The sequence below is a fragment of the Cololabis saira genome, chromosome 21, assembly GCF_033807715.1.
Source record: "Cololabis saira isolate AMF1-May2022 chromosome 21, fColSai1.1, whole genome shotgun sequence".
Lineage (NCBI taxonomy): Eukaryota > Metazoa > Chordata > Actinopteri > Beloniformes > Belonidae > Cololabis > Cololabis saira.
The window spans coordinates 34,496,359-34,514,450 of record NC_084607.1 but is presented as its reverse complement, the minus strand read 5'-3'; the positions used below and the strand labels follow the sequence as shown (position 1 = coordinate 34,514,450).

Below are 18,092 nucleotides of genomic sequence, written 5' to 3'. Positions count from 1 at the left end.
CTCTATTTAAAAAGCATTACATTTATTTCAAAGTTGACTGATTGACAGTCAGCTCAGCCAGTGGCTAGCTGTTATCACTTCCTTATCTGTAGTAATCATGTCACCGTGCTTTTTGAAGCAACCACCCATTTGTGCACAAATATGTCATGTAATTGCACCATTTTGAAAAATTGTTATAACTACCTTATTAAACTCAGTACTTCATACTCCAATGTTACATTTAGCCTCACAAATGTAGTTGGACACAACAAATATATATTACTTGTTGGATGAACAAGATTATAGAAAATTATAGAAAGAATTTCCACCTGAATCAAATTTGTCAATTTAGCGAGAAGGAATTATATTGACTGAACTAAAAGTACCCAAATTCTGGAAAAGTTGGGACCTTTTTTTTAAATGTTGAATGAAATGAAAAATAAAAGACTTTCAAATCACATGAGCCAATATTTTACCCACAACAGAACAAAGATCACATAACAAATATTAAAACTGGGAAATTGTACAATTTTATGCACAAAATTAGCTCTTTTCAAACACGATTGCTACAGGTCTCTAAAAAGTTGTATAACAGGGCAATAAATGGCTGAAAAAGCAAGACATTTTATCAAGACTCAGCCGGGAGAAAAATCTAGCAAGCAATTAAGTTCATTGGTATGAGGTCTGTAACATGATTAGCTATAAAAGAAATGACTTAGGGAGGCTCTCGGAAATAAAGATATGCGGAGGCTCTCCAGTCTGTGGAAGAGTGTAAAAAGATTGTGTAATACTCAACGTATAAAATGCAAAACTGCAAATTTAATCATCTATAGTGAATAACATCAGAAGAAACTGAAGATATGTTTGTGGGTAAGTGATAAAGCCGGAGACCTTAAATGGATGCCTGTGGTCTTGGACCCCCAGACGACGCAGCATCACTCATTGCCACGATCGTGTCAATGACATCGCTATGGACCCAGGAATACTTCCAGAAAACCTCCGTCAGTACACACAATCTGCCGTGCCTTCTGCAGATGGCAACTAAAGCTCTATCGTGCATGAAGGAAGCCGCATGTGAACATAGTCCAGAGGCACAGTCGTGTCCTGTGGGCCGGCAAAATGTTTCCAAGTGGGAAAGTGTTCTACGCTCTGACGAGTTAGGAGTCGACGTTCTTGTTGGTAATCCAGTGTCCTCTGGGCTGCACTCACATGTTCAGCCAGCGTCTCTGACGGCCGGAGGATGCATATGTGCAGTATGGGCAGGTTTTGGAAGGAACTATGAATGCTGAAAGGGATATATAAGTAGATCTAATTCCCTCCAGATGATGTCTATTTCAGGGAAGGCCTTGTGTATTCTAGCAGGACGATGCAAAACCACTTACTGCAGCTGTTACAACCTCATGGCTTCGTCAGGGAAGAGCTGGCGCGTGATTAAACCAAAAATCCATCAAAGACGACCACAAGCTCTTCAGGAGCTGGAAACCTTTATCAGGCAGGAATCGGACAGCGCCAAACTCCAGAAACTCACAGCCTTGACGTCCGGACTTATTTAAACTGTTTAGAAAAAGAAGAGGAGGTGCTACACCGTGATCAACGCACCCCCGCGCAAACTTTGGGAGGCCTGTAGGCCCGAGCACTTACAGTGCGAAGCCCTATTGTATCTGTAGGAAATTTCCTTTTTCTTTTTTCATTTTCCGACAAAATGAGGGTCTTTTTTCCCCCTAAACTTGCCCCAAAAGTCACCAAGTTTTGCACGCAAGCCAAGCCTGGCGAAAAATTTGATATTTAATGGTTTGCATTAATGGGCGTGGCCTAACGGCTCAACAGCGCCCCCTAGAAAACTTTGTGCCTCAAGCCCCACGATACGGTTTGACGTACATGCACGAAAATCGGTACACACCTGTATCATGTCGCAACTGAAAGAAAAGTCTCTTGGTGCCATGGCCGAAACCCAACAGGAAGTCGGCCATTTTGAATTAATCGTGTCATTTTGGCCCAATTTATGCCATTCCTTCGGCAGTTAACACGGCCCGAACCGTAACGTGCACCCAGGTGTGTTATACATCAAAATGTGCGTCTCCATCCATACTTTTCTCAGTCAAAAGTGTTACCGTTGCGACGATAAACGCCAAAAAGCGCGCCCCCCCCTTCATCTGATTGGTCCATATTTGATAGTTCCTACTTTCTGCCATAACTTTTGAATGGTTTGACATAAAGACTCGTGTGTGGTGTGATCGGACTCGGTTTTGAATCCTTGAACAAAATTGGTACAAATTAGCCATCAACTTTGAAGTTATATTGTACAATTTCCCATTTTGAATACATGTTTTGTTGTGAGTAAAATATAACCATGTGATTTTCATTTTATTAAAATTTTAAACGCGTTCCAACTTTTCTGGAGTTGGGGTTGTTGTTATGTTGGGTCAGGTTTATGTGTTTGTGTAACTCAACTACATCAAGTTGACCCAACATAGTTAAACTTAGTTCACATAACAAAGATTTTCTTTTTAAAGATTCGCTGGCGTCGTTTAGCGCTCCGTCTGTGGTCCATGTTGAGTAGCAATTGGATATGATAAAAATAATAAATAAGGTATCAAAGATTTAAAAGCATTGTCCATGTTGTTGAGAATAAAAGTATAAAAGTGGTGGGCCGTGGTAACGACGTCTGATCTTTCTCTTTCACACGATTGAAGCATCCTGTGCAGTTTTGGGGCTCAGACAGGTCTGGGTTAGGGTTAGGATTTAGGGTTAGGTGGTTGATCCCTCGACCGTCTGTGGAACGTCCTGGTGATGTGGAATGCCACATAACCATCACAAAACTTAAATGACATGTATCACCGGGTCGGAAAAGTGCTTGGTCCTCTCGCTCTGTAATTGTGCTCCACGGAGGTGGCTTATGTTCAAATCTACTCACAGACGTACAAAGACTTCATGAATGAGGCCCAATAAATGGGTCCATTACTCAAACTTACTACCTCAACTTCCAGTGTTCAGGATCCAGGACAATGGGCACTCTGGCTGTGGCCTGTGCCTGTTACCCTGATCCTGCCTGGATTTCGGAATTCATCCCTATTCTATCCAAAAAGTCCTGCACATCGATTCACTGTGTTTATGCGGACATGCAGAGCTGCATCACACTTATTACTCAAGACAGGCTTCTTCTCAAGCCCGTTCCGAAGACGATACCCTGGTAAACGTCAGTGATGTTCAGTGCCGACCCTTCTGTAGATCTGAATCCCACTCAGGACCGCAACTTCTCAGAAAGAACAGATTCTCTGATTATTTTATGATACAGATATTTTATGACTGCATCATTTGCCAACATATGATGTCATAAACCTAAAAATGACCATTAATGTTAATTTCTTCTCTGGATAGATAAAATATTGTGAGTGCTTCTGTAGAACTGGATCAGTACATACAGTATATTCAAGGCTAAATAGAAAGATTTAAGAAGGCCACTAGCTCTCCTCCTGTCGTGTCTGACGACAGTTTAGCGGATCGATATGGATAGCTGACTTGTGTAGATTTACACCCAGATGGCAAACACGCCTACTGTATTTACCCACTTTCTGTAAACATATAAAGTTAAAACTGACTGTTTGTCTTTAGGGAACCTGTCCACACCGTGCTAGGGCTGATCCATAGCCACGATGGAAACGCCTCCAGGGACTGATTGCACAGTGTTCTGCCGACATCCTGGTACTAAAAATCACCAAAGCGGCCGCTCGGTGGCGCAGTGGGTTAAGCAGCGGGCCATATACTGAGGCTACAGTCCTCCTCCTGCAGCGGTCGCGGGTTCCAATCCAGCCCGCGCACCTTTGCTGCGTGTCTTCCCCGTTCTCTCTCTCTACCCCTTTCCAGTCTGCATCTCCAATAAAGGGCCACTAGAGCCCAAAAAACCTTTAAAAAAAACACATACATTTAATTTTGGTATCTAGTTCTAGGTAGGTGGACTTAATTTAGTCAACCTGCAGTTTTAGATTAAATTACATTTTCTAGCACTTTAAGATACTGAGCCGTCTGCTTCTCGTTGCTTGTCCCCATGATCTGTTTTTATTGTTTCCTTTTCTGTTATCGTTGTTGCATTCCACTTTAGGAGATGCAATCCTATTTCATTGTACATCTGTCCAATGACTGATGAATTATTTGATTTGATTTGATTTGAAGTGGAATGACATTTCTGAATCTTGTGGAGGATTGAAATATACATTTATTCCAAATGAACTCCATTTTTCATTATTCTAAAATGAATGATATTTTGCAGCAAAAACACATTATGATTGGCTGGAACAAAGGAAGATATCTGATTGTTTGCAGATCCTTCCATGTTAAAAAAACATATTTGTGGATCGAGTCACGTCAGGGGAGTCTCAAAAGTCACACACAAGTCCAGCGCAGGTCACAGAGAAAAAAAAACGTTTGTAAATCAGGTTATATTTGTGTGCACATCAAAAATACATTTGTGTATCTTGTCCTACGCACGTGTGAATTGTTCTGTGCATTTGCGGATTGACGTGTGCATTTGTTAATCGGTCTGTGCATTTGTGAATCGGTCTGTGCATTTGTGAATTTTGTTCTGTGCATTTGTGGATCGACGTGTGCATTAGTGAATTATGAGACTTTTCTAGCCCCGTAAGAGGTAAGCAGTTAAGAAGTACCCAGAATCCCGTAGGGACTGATCTTAGCATGCTGTCACCAGTAAACTTGAGGGGCACATAAAAGTTGTTTCCAGATACAAATATGAAGTAACGTTTCCCTTTTAAGAACGCTAATGTGTGCATTCAGACCTGGATGAATAAATCTATCAAATCAATCTAAGGGCTCTCGTTCCAGGTGAAAACATCACCATTTCTTTCTTTCTTGTTTTTATTTTTACATCCCAAAGTTTCATTGTTGTTCCCACCTTTCAGACAGGATACACCCCAACCTGGAGGGATGGATGGATGGATGGATGGATGGATGAATGGATGGATGGATGGATGGATGGATGGATGGATGGATGGATGGATGGTTGGATTAATGGATGGATGGATGGATGGATTCATGAATGGATGGATGGATGGATGGATTAATGGATGGATGGATGGATTAATGGATGGATGGATGGATAATAGGAAACGGGTGGATAGATGGATGAATGGCTGTATCGATGGATCAATTGTTGGATGAAACTATGGACAGATGGATGGATGGATGGATGGAAAGATGGACGGATGGATAGAAGGACAGACAGATGGATGGATGGAAAAATGGACGGATGGATAGAAAGACAGACAGATGGATGGATGGATGGTTGGATGGATGATGGATGGATGGCTGGACGGATGGATAGATGGATGATAGAAGGACAGACGGATGGATGGATGGATGATAGATGGATTGGTGGGCAGACAGATGGATGGATGGTTGGATGGATGATGGATGGATGGATGGATGGATGGTTGGATGGATGATGGATGGATGGATGGATGGATGGATGGATGGACGGATGGACGGATGGATAGATAGATGGATGGATGGATGGACGGATGATAGAAGGACAGACAGATGGATGGATGGATGGATGGATGGACGGATGGATAGATGGATGGATGGATAGATGGATGGATGAACGGATGATAGAAGGACAGACAGATGGATGGATGGACGGAAAGATGGACGGATGATAGAAGGACAGACAGATGGATGGATGGATGGACGGATGGATAGATGGATGGATGGACGGATGATAGAAGGACAGACAGATGGATGGATGGATTGGTGGGCAGACAGATGGATGGGTGGATGGATGGATGGACGGAATGATGGACAGATGGATAGAAGGACAGACAGATGGATGGATAGTTGGATGGATGATGGATGGATGGAAAGATGGACGGATGGATAGAAGGACAGACAGATGGATGGATGGACGGATGATAGATGGATTGGTGGGCAGACAGATGGATGGATGGTTGGATGGATGATGGATGGATGGATGCATGGATGGATAGATGGATGGATGGACGGATGATAGAAGGACAGACAGATGGATGGATGGATGGACGGATGGATAGATGGATGGATGGACGGATGATAGAAGGACAGACAGATGGATGGATGGACGGATGGATGGAAAGATGGACGGATGGATAAAAGGACAGACAGATGGATGGATGGATGGATGGATGGTTGGATGGACGGATGGATAGATGGATGGACGGATGATAGAAGGACAGACGGATGGATGGATGGATTGGTGGGTAGACAGATGGATGGGTGGATGGATGGACGGATGGATGGAATGATGGAGAGATGGATAGAAGGACAGACAGATGGATGGATAGTTGGATGGATGATGGATGGATGGAAAGATGGACGGATGGATAGAAGGACAGACAGATGGATGGATGGATGGATGGATGGATGATGGATGGATTGGTGGACAAACGGATGGATGGATGGATGGATGGATGGATGGATGGATGGATGTTGGACAACTTTCATGCTTGTCTGCGTGGTTTGTGTGTTAGTTGCCTCACCTGCTCTGTTTATGTCGATGATCTCCTCCTGGGCCAGGGGGCAGTCCCCGGCGCCCATCATACTGCCAGACCCCACCATGCCTGGTCCCAGAACGGTGCCCATGAGCCTGTTGGGAGAGGCGGTCGCCATGGCCAGAGCGTCCGGCTTGCAGTAGTTGGGGCTGCCGGGTTGTGGTGCTCGTGGAATATGCTTGTTCCTCTTCTTGGGGAGCTTCTGCTTGGCCATGGCCAGGGAGTAGTACATGCCAAAGTTGTTGACAATGACGGGCACAGGCATGGCAATGGTCAGCACGCCCGCCAAAGCGCAGAGGGCCCCCACCAGCATTCCAGACCACGTCTCAGGGTACATGTCCCCGTATCCCAAAGTGGTCATGGTCACCACAGCCCACCAGAAGCCGATGGGGATGTTCTTGAAGTTGGTGTGAGCTGCAGCCGTTGGATCGTCTGGATCGGCTCCAATGCGCTCGGCGTAGTAGATCATGGTAGCGAATATGAGGACGCCCAGCGCCAGGAAAATGATTAGCAGCAAGAACTCGTTGGTGCTGGCCCGCAGAGTGTGCCCCAGGACCCTCAAACCCACAAAATGACGGGTCAGCTTGAATATACGCAGGATCCGGACGAAGCGCACCACGCGCAGGAAGCTCAGCACATCTTTGGCTGTTTTGGAGGAGAGGCCACTCAGTGCCACCTCCAGGTAAAAGGGCACGATGGCCACGAAGTCTATGATGTTGAGGGCGGAGCGGAAAAACTCTCTCTTGTCAGGGCAGAAAATGACGCGCATAAACACCTCAATGGTGAACCAGATGACGCAGACGCCCTCCACGTACGTCAGCCAGCTGTCTGTGATGACTTCATAAACGATCTGTGGAGCAGAAGACAAAAACAAACGTCATTTTACTCAATCATATTAGAGATGCACCGATTGATCGGCCACTGATCGGTATCGGGCCGATAATGCCCCTATCGGTTTTGATCGGAGATCGGAAAATAATAGGGACGATCTGATGACATTTACAACAACAAACGCCGCCCGCGCGTGCGTTCCCACACCTCAGACCAAGCGGTCCTGAGGAGGCGTCGGACTCGCCGGTACGGGACTTTTACCTTGTCTGAAAAGGACAACAAATTTGCGGTTTTGCAAAGTGTGTCCAAAGGAGATACCATGAGGAGGAATGTTACAAAAGAATTTCAACACAACAAAGACATTTTAAAGTTTTTCACACAAAGGAGTATATTGAGTTTCCAAAGTTGGCTGCAGCTAAGGCAGGGAAAGAAAAGGAGGTGCAGCAACGCCGCTAACTCCGCTGAACGTAACAGAGACCTATAAACGACAGCAAGAAAAATAAAGAACTACATCATAAGGTAATGAATTTATATGCTTTGCTCTTCAGCCACTTTCTGTTGTAGAAGACATCGGGTTTAAACGCGTCGTTTGCAGCTTGGATCCGCGGTACGCGCTGCCGCGTCGTAAATATTTACCTGATGAAATCCTGTCAGAGTTTTACCAAACTATACAGTCCAAAGCCTCACGCAGGACGACAGTCGTGTCAGTTGCTTCACGAGTGACATCTGGAGTTCTAGTGTGAAGAGTTTTGCTTCACTCACAAGAGTTTCCTCACACGTGGCAGGTGCTACCGCTAAAGCTTTCACAAAGCTTAATAATTCATAATTAATTTTTATTTTAAGATTTAATTCCTCTTTCCACAGGAAAACTAAGGTTCATAGTTTAGAACTTGTTAGAAAGTGACATGTCTACTGTTGTCTGTGTTGCTGCACATGTACATAATTATTACCACAGGAATGTTTAAGCTAATAAGCTACACTTACTCTTTGTAAGCTGAGTCTAAGTCGTCTCTAAAAGTCTCTAGAGTGTGAAATATTGCTCATTGCCTCAGCCTGCAATAAAACAGTCAATTCATGATACTTTCTCATCTCCTTATTGTTATTCCTAATAATACGATGTCAGTGTTGTACATGAGACAACAATATTGACGAATTTATGGATTTCTCGCTGTGATCGGCAAAATCGGGATCGGCAGATACTGGTTTTCGAGATCTGTGATCGGTGATCGGCCCTCAAAATCCTGATCGGTGCATCTCTAATTCATATACATCCACTCCAAGGTGAAGAGGGTTATTCAAGGCTTTGCCTTAATGAAGTCCTGGATTCTCTTAGTTTATCATGCTGACATCCACGTAGGTGTTTTATACCACTTCCTGTTTACCTGGCGTGCGCTCTGTTCAGTCGTTCCTTGTAGCTCCCTGAATATTACTACGTATACTTTGACAGTTCATATCTCAGCTCTGTATCACACTTCTATTACCTTCATTCCCTTTTCTTTAAGGTCTAAATTACTGCTGCTTGCCTTAACTAACACTGGTGTGAAATGAATTCAGATTGGGTACAATTATAATGAGTTTGATTACACTTGTAGGGGTGGAGGTGCTATTTCTCTCTGACTTCGAAGTTCCACATCATCCACCTTCTTCTGACTTTAAAGACCTCATAGTTCTAGCCCAGGGATCAGCAACCCGTGGCTCTAGAGCCACATGCGGCTCTTTAGCGCCGCCCTAGTGGCTCCTGGAGCTTTTTCAAAAATGTTTGACCTTTTATTTCATTTTTTTCTTCTTTTTTTCTTTTTGTTCCTTTTTTCTCTTTTTTTCTTCTTTTTTTTTCTTTTTTTCCTTTTTTTCTCTTTTTTTCTTCCTTTTACCTTTCCTTTTTAATCTCTACATTTCAACTTTTTTCTCGACATTTCGACTTTTTTCTCGAAATTTCTACTTTTTTCTCTACATTTCGACTTTTTTCTCAACATTTAGACTTTTTTCTCGAGATTGTACTTCAACATTAATCTCGACATTTCAACTTTTTTCTCAACATGTTGACTTTTTTCTCGAAATTTTGACTTTTTTCTCAACATTTTGCCTTTCGCCATTTGCCTTCATTCTAAGGCTGATACAAGACTTTCCATTTTTTGCAGCTCCAGACATATTTGTTTTTTGTGTTTTTGGTCCAATATGGCTCTTTTTTGGCAACATTTTGGGTTGCAGACCCCTAGATCATCCAGCTCCTTTTGCTTCCTGGTAGAACTGGTGTCCAACAGTTGGCCCCTACAGTTTCCACCAGGAGAGTGGGAGGCAGAGCCTGTTTTACTTTCCAGGATGCAGGACAGCACCGAAGTGAAGATTCGACGAATCTGTTGGGTTCGCTGGACTTTTTTTTTTGGGTACTTTTGAATTATGGATTTAATTGGAGTGAATTGGGATCAACTGGACTGAAATGGAACATAATTTGGATTTATTTGGATTAGATTTATTGGACTGGACTTAATTTACCTGAAGATGGCTTTGTTGTGGACTGGTGCTACGTAAGGATACAAAGTAAAGTGAAGAAAACTGGAATGATTCAGACCAAGTTGCGGTCTCAGGAGTCCTGAATCCCAGAACTACTGCTGCTCACATCAGGAACACGCAGGAATTATGAATCATTACTGATTTATTCACGTCTGTCCTGTGCATTTTAATACACAAACCCACTGCAGCTTTCACAAGAGGGATGTTTTTCAGAGTTGATAGCAAATGTAAATATATAACAGAGAAGGTGTCTTAAGAAGCGGTTTTATTAAGTGATTCTTGTGGTTTCATTTCATATATGTATTATCCTTTTGCGTCAAACATGCAAACAGTTGAACATTCATTTCATTTGAATATTTACCATTCTGATGTTATTTTTCTACTTTTTGCATCCATTGAAGTGCGTGGCTGCGCAGAAGGAGCGCACTTTTACCAGAACTGAGAACAGTCCTAGATATCCCTGATTCTGAGCCGTTTCATTCAGCGCTCTGTTTGCTGGAGCGTCCCTGGAGTCGGCCAGTCCAGACTTGGACCCTACTGTCCGGTGGAGACTTACGCCCTGCTGGCGTTCACTGCACCAAAGTCTGGTTCTGACGTCTGGAGCGCCGCTTCCTTGCTGAGGACCAATAATGTTCACAGCTACCTTGACCTGCAGCCTGAACAAGTGGCGTTCTATCTGCCTGGGTTTTTACTTCTAGATGTGTCAACATGGATCATCGCTAGGGCTGCAGCTATTGAATATTTTAGTAATCGAGTATTCTACTGAAAATTCCATCAATTAATCGGATAAAACATATTTTTGTTTAGTTAAAGAGCAATTATAAATATACATAAGATGTTAGATGTTAATGGACATCACTAAAACTAAATTATATAATACAGTAGGTTCATGGCTGTGCATTTAAAAACCCTGAACTTACACCAGTCGACCAAATTCACTGATTCACTCAAAAAACTAAGGATCTTACCAAGAAATGTTCTTATTTCTAACCTAAAAATGCCATTACACTTGATATCACACATAACTTAAAAGGTTAGGTGTTTTTCCCACGTTTCAATTGAACTTTCATTTGTGTCAAGCACATTTTAAGTTCTAGTTATGTTTTAAGTTAAAGTCTTTAAGATTTTGAGTTTTGGCAGTGTTCAAAATAAAATTATGAGCCCTGCTGTTTTGGAGCACATTAGGCTCCAGCGCTGCTTGTTTTATCCATGAATGACTACAGAGACAAAATTTAAAACTATCCAGTTAGCTTTATTACGTTTTTATTTTTCTGACATTTTCTGCCTTTTCTTTTAGTTAAAACTGTAGCGGGAACAGATGTTTAGAGGAACCTATGTATGTACCGGGTTAGAGGGGGAACATATAGGAGAACGGACCAGAAGAATATAGAGTGGATTGAAAATAAGAGTTAAGCACTGAGCTACATGTGTCTCCCGCCTGAGCACGGCGTGTTACAAAAACCAAACATATCCGCCGCCTCTTTCTTCTTCCTTTACGTGCGCGGCGCATGGATGTATTATGGCGCGGCGTCAGCGTGTTGTGCAGCATTAAATGTAGTCCGGGAGAAATACCTGCTTTGAGCTGCAAAATGAAACGATTCCTCGAGGCAGAGAAAATTTCTCTATCATTTTTTGTAATCGAATTACTCAAATTATTCGAGGAATCGTTTCAGCCCTCGCACTTAAATTTACCTCACAAGAACAAGGAAACGTGTTCTTGTGAGGGAGAGGTTCCTGCAGAACTGGGCAAGAGAAACAGGCCTCCTTCTGCAAACACCGCTCACTCATTACTCCGGGAGGAGAAGGGGATTGACTTCTAGATATTGGACGTGAATGTGAAGCCATGATCTTTGATCTGGAGCTCTGATTCAGGGTTTCAAATGATTCATTACATTATATACTGTATATTGTGTGTTTTCATCATAAACACAACAGACATGAACTTAAATTCTAGTAGATGTGCACCATAATCACATCCTTACATCCCACACGCAAAAACTCAAAATCTTAACAAGAATATTTGTCTTATTTCTAGTTAAAATGTCTCATTTTTAGTCAAAGAAATCACATTACACTTAAAACAAGTGTCATTGCCAGAAAAATAACATTTTCACCTGTTTCAAGTAGATTTTCACTTAAAATAAGTAGAAAAATCTGCCAGTTGAACTAGATTTTTTTGCTTGTAATGAGAAGATAAATCTTGTCCCACTGGCAGATTTTTCTACTAATTTCAAGTGAAAATGTACTTAAAACAGGTGAAAATTGTCAAATAACAAGTTATTTTTCTGGTAATGACTCTTGTTTTAAGCGTAATGAGATTTTCAGACTAAAAATTAGACATTTTAACTAGAAATAAGACAAATATTCTTGTTAAGATTTTGAGTTTTTGCAGTGCATCTTTACCTGGAGAAATGAAACAGAAACAATGTATTGTTTAAATCGCGTGTTTATATCGCTGATGGTGGCGGCCAGGAGATGTGTTGTGTTTCACACGTTTCAAGACAACATGGAGGGGAGTGGTTGAGCCGCGGTGGTCCACGCGGAGATAAAACCTCACCGTACCTCCTCACGTGTGACGCTGTCTGTGGTGACGTTCTCCGTTTTGTTGAGGATGGTGTTGAAGGCCTCGTGGGTCTCCAGGCAGAAGGTGGAGATGGACAGGAGGATGAAGAAGAGGGATGCCAACGCACAATACTGCAGGAGGACAAAGAGATGGGAAGAGGAGGACTGTTACAGCTGCGGCTCAAGCACATTCAGTTTTTATTCACAGTTTCAACATTTCAACTTTCCACGGTCACCGGCCGGTGGAGAGGTCTGAGTGCTGCAGCTGGTGAAGTTCCACCACGCTGCTGAAAGGGGGCAGTAGGGGCTCACTGTTGACAGGAACACGCTTCAATTCACAATAAACGTCCTGACTGCTGCAGTCCCACACTAAAGTCTGACTGAAAGAAAATCAATGAATGCAGAGAATTCATAAACAGAAAACCGGTCCGACGAAGAGTTCAGGGAGACGGCAGTGCTGCATGATAAAAGCGCCCGTGGACCCAGAATGCCGAGCAGATTCATCAGCATATTATCTGGGATTTTTTTTTCTGCAGTTCCTGGTCTATGCAGCATTCCTCCCCTGCCTCCGCTCTCTCTGAAGGAGGAGCAGAGAAAACCTGCAGCAGGGCTGCAGCCACGGCAGGTCATTCATACTCAACAGATCGTTCAGCAGAGAAAACCATTCATTTTCCCACATAACAGTGATGCCCACCAGGAACTCATCAGTTGCATCTGCAGAACTGTTTAAACCCCTAGTATTGCTATTCTATACAAGTTTTATTGACATCCGCTTTTATCTTTCAGTCTTTTTTTTAAGATCCAAATGGTAAACTCAGGAATCCAGCTCTGCTAAACTGAAGTGAATCCTGGGTAATATCCTGTCAAACATCTATATGGGACAGTCCCCTGAAAGAGTTCATTGTATTTGGTTCTGAGGAAGATCACACTAAATACTGATGTACAGGACTGTCTCAGAAAATTAGAATATTGTGATTTTCTGTAATGCAATTACAAAAAGAAAAATGTCATACATTCTGGATTCATTACAAATCAACTGAAATATTGCAAGCCTTTTATTATTTTAATATTGCTGATCATGGCTTACAGTTTAAGAAAACTCAAATATCCTATCTCAAAAAATTAGAATATTCTGGGAATCTTAATCTTAAACTGTAAATCATAATCAGCCATATTAAAATAATAAAAGGCTTGCAATATTTCAGTTGATTTGTAATGAATCCAGAATGTATGACATTTTTGTTTTTTTAGTTGCATTACAGAAAATAAATAACTTTATCACAATATTCTAATTTTCTGAGACAGTCCTGTAATGTAGGACCATTTTGTACACATCTTATCAACAGATCCATCCAGGTGGATTTTTTTTCTTCTCATGTATAGGCTAATGAAGATTATAACAAAGAGAAAAACAAGAGCCTCTCTCGGTCTACGACAGTCATTCATTTACACATGTAGACATGGTGAAGAAGAGCTGATGAAGTTCACACCGAGCATCGGCATGAGGAATGTTTCAAACGAATCCACACCAGCAGAAGACCACAGTGGAGCAAACGCCTCATCAACAAAGATCATATCAAATCCAGGATACAATTCAAATTCAGCTCGTCATATTGGTGTGAATACACATTCACAACCTCTTCAGTGTCACAACTAACATTAAGATCCATTATTTTTCCTATTGTTGAAATTCACCGCACTCCCTGGTGCTACGTCACTTCCGGTTCAACTTTTTCAGATGCGGAAGTAAAATACTCTCACAAAAACAACTCTGGAGGTCACTGTAGTATATATTTATGCGTATTTCAATGAAAATTCAGTTCCTACATTATTTTCCTACACATTGATTCATAGGGGTCTCCAACCTGCAATCTGCTCTTTAATGACCAAACTCCATCATGTCCCCCGTTCCATATTTTCCAAGCACAGCCCTTTGGTCCCAGACGGCAGGTTTAATCGTGGTTCCTAGATGTTCTTAATGTAGAATGGTATTTATTATGAATATAAGTTAACAGTGTATTATAAATATAAGTTAACGGTTAACTGTCACCCGTGGTGACAATATACATTGTTCCTGGATTTGCACGCATTGTAGCCATGAAATACATCTACATTTCACAACCACAATATGTGTACATTTAGGTGAGGTGAACTGTAGAATAATTTTATTATAATTTGATATAGGTCTTTTGTTCATTGTTTTGGTTTAAATGTTGAGACAGGAGGAAGACTTATTACAAAATCTGTCAAGTTGTTGATGAGAAACGGGTGGGATTAAATATGTTTTCTTCTTCCCACTCCCTTTCGAGTGTTAACAAATTAATTTGTATTTTGAACCTGCACCTGATAAACCTGATAAAGGTATTTGTTTAATTTTCTGTTGCACGCAGGTAACTTATGTTATGTTGTATTGCTTGAAATAAATATGAATTGAATTGAATTGAATTGAATGGGAGGTAAAACCTTCAAGTATCAGGTTCCTGTCCTCAGGTGCCAGTTTGTGTTCGGACGGCATGACACACTCTGTACCGTTAATATAGAGCTTAAAACCTTCCTTTTTGATAAAGCTCATAGTAAATGATGTCTCAAGTGGCCTGACACATCCTTAGTTATGCTGCTATAGGCCTAGACTGCTGGGAACCTCCCATGATGCACCTCTCCCCACTCTGTTCTCTTCTACTCCAACTCCATTAATGACATTGTTGTTATTAAACTACGTTCCTTCTTCCTCACAGGTGTTCCTGATCTATTGTTTTTCTTGTTCTCTCCCTTTTCTTGTCTTCTCAACCTCCGAAAGGTCCAGGTGGATGCTCATCCTTCCTGAGTGTGGTTCTGCTGGAGGTTTCTTCCTGTAAAAGGAGAGTTTTCCTTTCTGCTACTTGCTCAGGACGGGGGATTGTATCAAATACAAGTTTGGATGCAATCTGTTGGTTTCCTTAGCAAAAATGATTACCGTTATTTCCATGGCTTTGTGTTAACTGGAATAATTTGAAATGAGTTGAAATGCGCCTTTTAGTGCCTTGAAATGACACCTGGCATGATTTGGCGTTATATAAATAAAGCTGAATTAAATCAAACTGAAGCAGAGAAGAAAACACTGTCTGCTCTGACGAGTCACCATTTCTGCTACCACTTCAGATGACAAGGTCAGCATTTGGTGTAAACAACATGAGAGCATGGCTCCATCCTGCCTGGTGGCGGTATCAGCAGTATCAGTGTGGTAGGACTGTCCTCAGCAGCTCCTCCCCTCCACCTGTTCCTCTTTACAACACAATTATTCACCATCACAGGTGTTCCAAGAAAAAACAAAACACTAAACTTTTCACTTAATAATATCTAATATCTGCAAATGCTGAGCTCAAATGTGCGTGTGTGTGTGTGTGTGTGTGTGTGTGTGTGTGTGTGTGTGAGGTCACTGACAGACAAATGTAGTGTTATTGGATCCTCAGAGACACATCCAATCCCACATCTTATTATGATGGTCTAATTTAACAGTGCTATATACAGCTGCCCTAGATAGAACACACACACACACACACACACACACACACACACACACACACACATACACACACACACACACACACACACACACACACACACACACACACACACACACACACACACACACACACACACACACACACACACACACACACACACACACACACACACACACACACACATGAACAATTGATAGCTCACACATTCACAGTTGTGTTTCTTTCTCTTCTGAGGATTTGACTTTGTTTTGCATGAATTCGCCTCTGAAATCTCAAGCAGCACATGCTAAACCCAAATGGACTAACCCTACCTCTAATTTATTCAAAACCTAAACCTAACCACATCTAAACCTAAACTTAACCACATCTAAACCTAGCCTCATCTAAACCTAACCACATCTAAACCTAAACCTAACCACACCTAAACCGAAAGCCAACCCTAACCCTAACCCTAACCCTAACCCTAACCCTAACCCTAACCCTAACCCTAACCTTACAGCATGTAAACCTAACCACACCTAAACCGAAACTCCAACCCTCCCAAACCATACAACATTTAAATCCAACCCTAGGAGAAGCGTGATTGTGCCTGTGGCTGTGCCTTCCCTCCTCCACTATAGTTGCAGTTCAGGTAAACAGTTACACAGCCATACACACCTGCCCACTCACATACTCACTCCACAGTTTTGGGGGACAGATAATCACAGTAGCCTAGTGAGACCTGAAATGGTTGCTGTTTGTGTCTCTGCCTGTTCTCAAGTCTGTTTGTTTGTTTGTTTTCTCTCTTGTAGATTTCAAAGGCTTGTGTAGCCGTTGTGCGTTTCCCTGTGTTTCTCTTTTCAGACTAGCTTCAGATGCCATCCTCCAATCCTTTAAATGTTAAAAGCATTATAGATTACATTATATATTAAAATGCATATATATGCTTTAGGTTTTACCAAACTTGGTATTAACCATTAATATATATGCAGACAAAAAATGATTAAAAAAAAAATCCAAACCTAACCACATCTAAACCTAAACCTAACCACACCTAAACCTAGCCGGATCTAAACCCAACCTCACCTAAACCGAAACCCAACCCTCCCAAACCATACAACATTTAAACCTAAACCTGACCTCATCTAAACCTAAACCTAAGCACATTTAACTCTAACCACATCTAAAGCTAGTCCTGACCCCTCAATAAACCTAAAACCTAAAGCTAAGGTCTACGATCTTGAGTATTTAAAAAAAAAAGACACCTACTCCCCACACAAACTCCCTCCCCCCTGTGCTCTGCCTCACATGAAACTCCCTCCTCCGACACACCCCCTCTGGTACGGGAGCCAGCAGGACCAAAAACAAGCGGCGCCGGATTGAAATCACTATAAAAGTCCATTGGAAAACAAATACAACTCGGAGCCGTGTGTGTTGGTATTTGTTCGTGTCTGCGTGAGAAAAACAAGAAAACACCAAGATACAACAATGGAATCACAGGTAAGATACCATGTTACCATGTCACAAATGTCCACAGACGCAAATTGTGGAGACTGCCGGAGCCAGTGGTCCTTGGTGTTGCCGTACTTTGGGACGTAGGTGAGGACTGTCCAATCACTGACATTCAAGCAGACTGACCAATAGGTGCCGTTCGGGGCGAATGGCACCTATTGGTTGACTTCTTTGCAGGATTACAGCAGATAGAAGAAATATTTTCTTTTGGTTCTTTTTGTCTTTTTGCTAATCATATTTCATAGGTAACACTATTGGGCCATAACAACCTCATAAATGATTTTGATAAAAATGTACAATATGTAAAATCGTAGACCCTAGCTTTAAGGTAACCTTAACCCTACACCCACACATACACCCCCATTGCCCCATTCTTTGCTGCATTTTTTGGTGAAAATATTGTAATTGATTTCACAAAATGTCTGAATGTCTTCAGCACATATTGCTTTGGCAGCATGTCTTAAAGCAAATGTCACTCAACCAAATTGAGGCTAGACAGCTAGCTCTGGCCAAAAAAATCCACTGGCCCGATTGGAAATTCTCCTTTTAAACAAATGGACAGTAATGCCCACATGTCCATGGTAAATAGAGCTGGGTATCATCACTGACCTCCCGATACGATACGATTCCGATACACTAGGTCCCAAGACGATACGATTTCCGATACGATACGATTCGA

General features: G+C 42.0%; 1 protein-coding gene across 4 annotated transcripts in view; it reads right to left on the bottom strand.

Moving 5' to 3' along the window:
• The window catches only part of LOC133421863 (potassium voltage-gated channel subfamily C member 1-like), a 102,419-nt gene that overhangs the window by 49,762 nt on the left and 34,565 nt on the right, over positions 1–18,092 (bottom strand). For all 4 annotated transcript variants that reach the window (XM_061711652.1, XM_061711650.1, XM_061711651.1 and 1 more), the window contains exons 2-3: positions 12,420–12,551; positions 6,504–7,365 (exon numbers count right to left, since the gene is read on the bottom strand). In XM_061711652.1, coding sequence (XP_061567636.1) covers positions 6,504–7,365; positions 12,420–12,551 — 994 coding nt within the window. The remainder of the gene's footprint in view (positions 1–6,503; positions 7,366–12,419; positions 12,552–18,092) is intronic.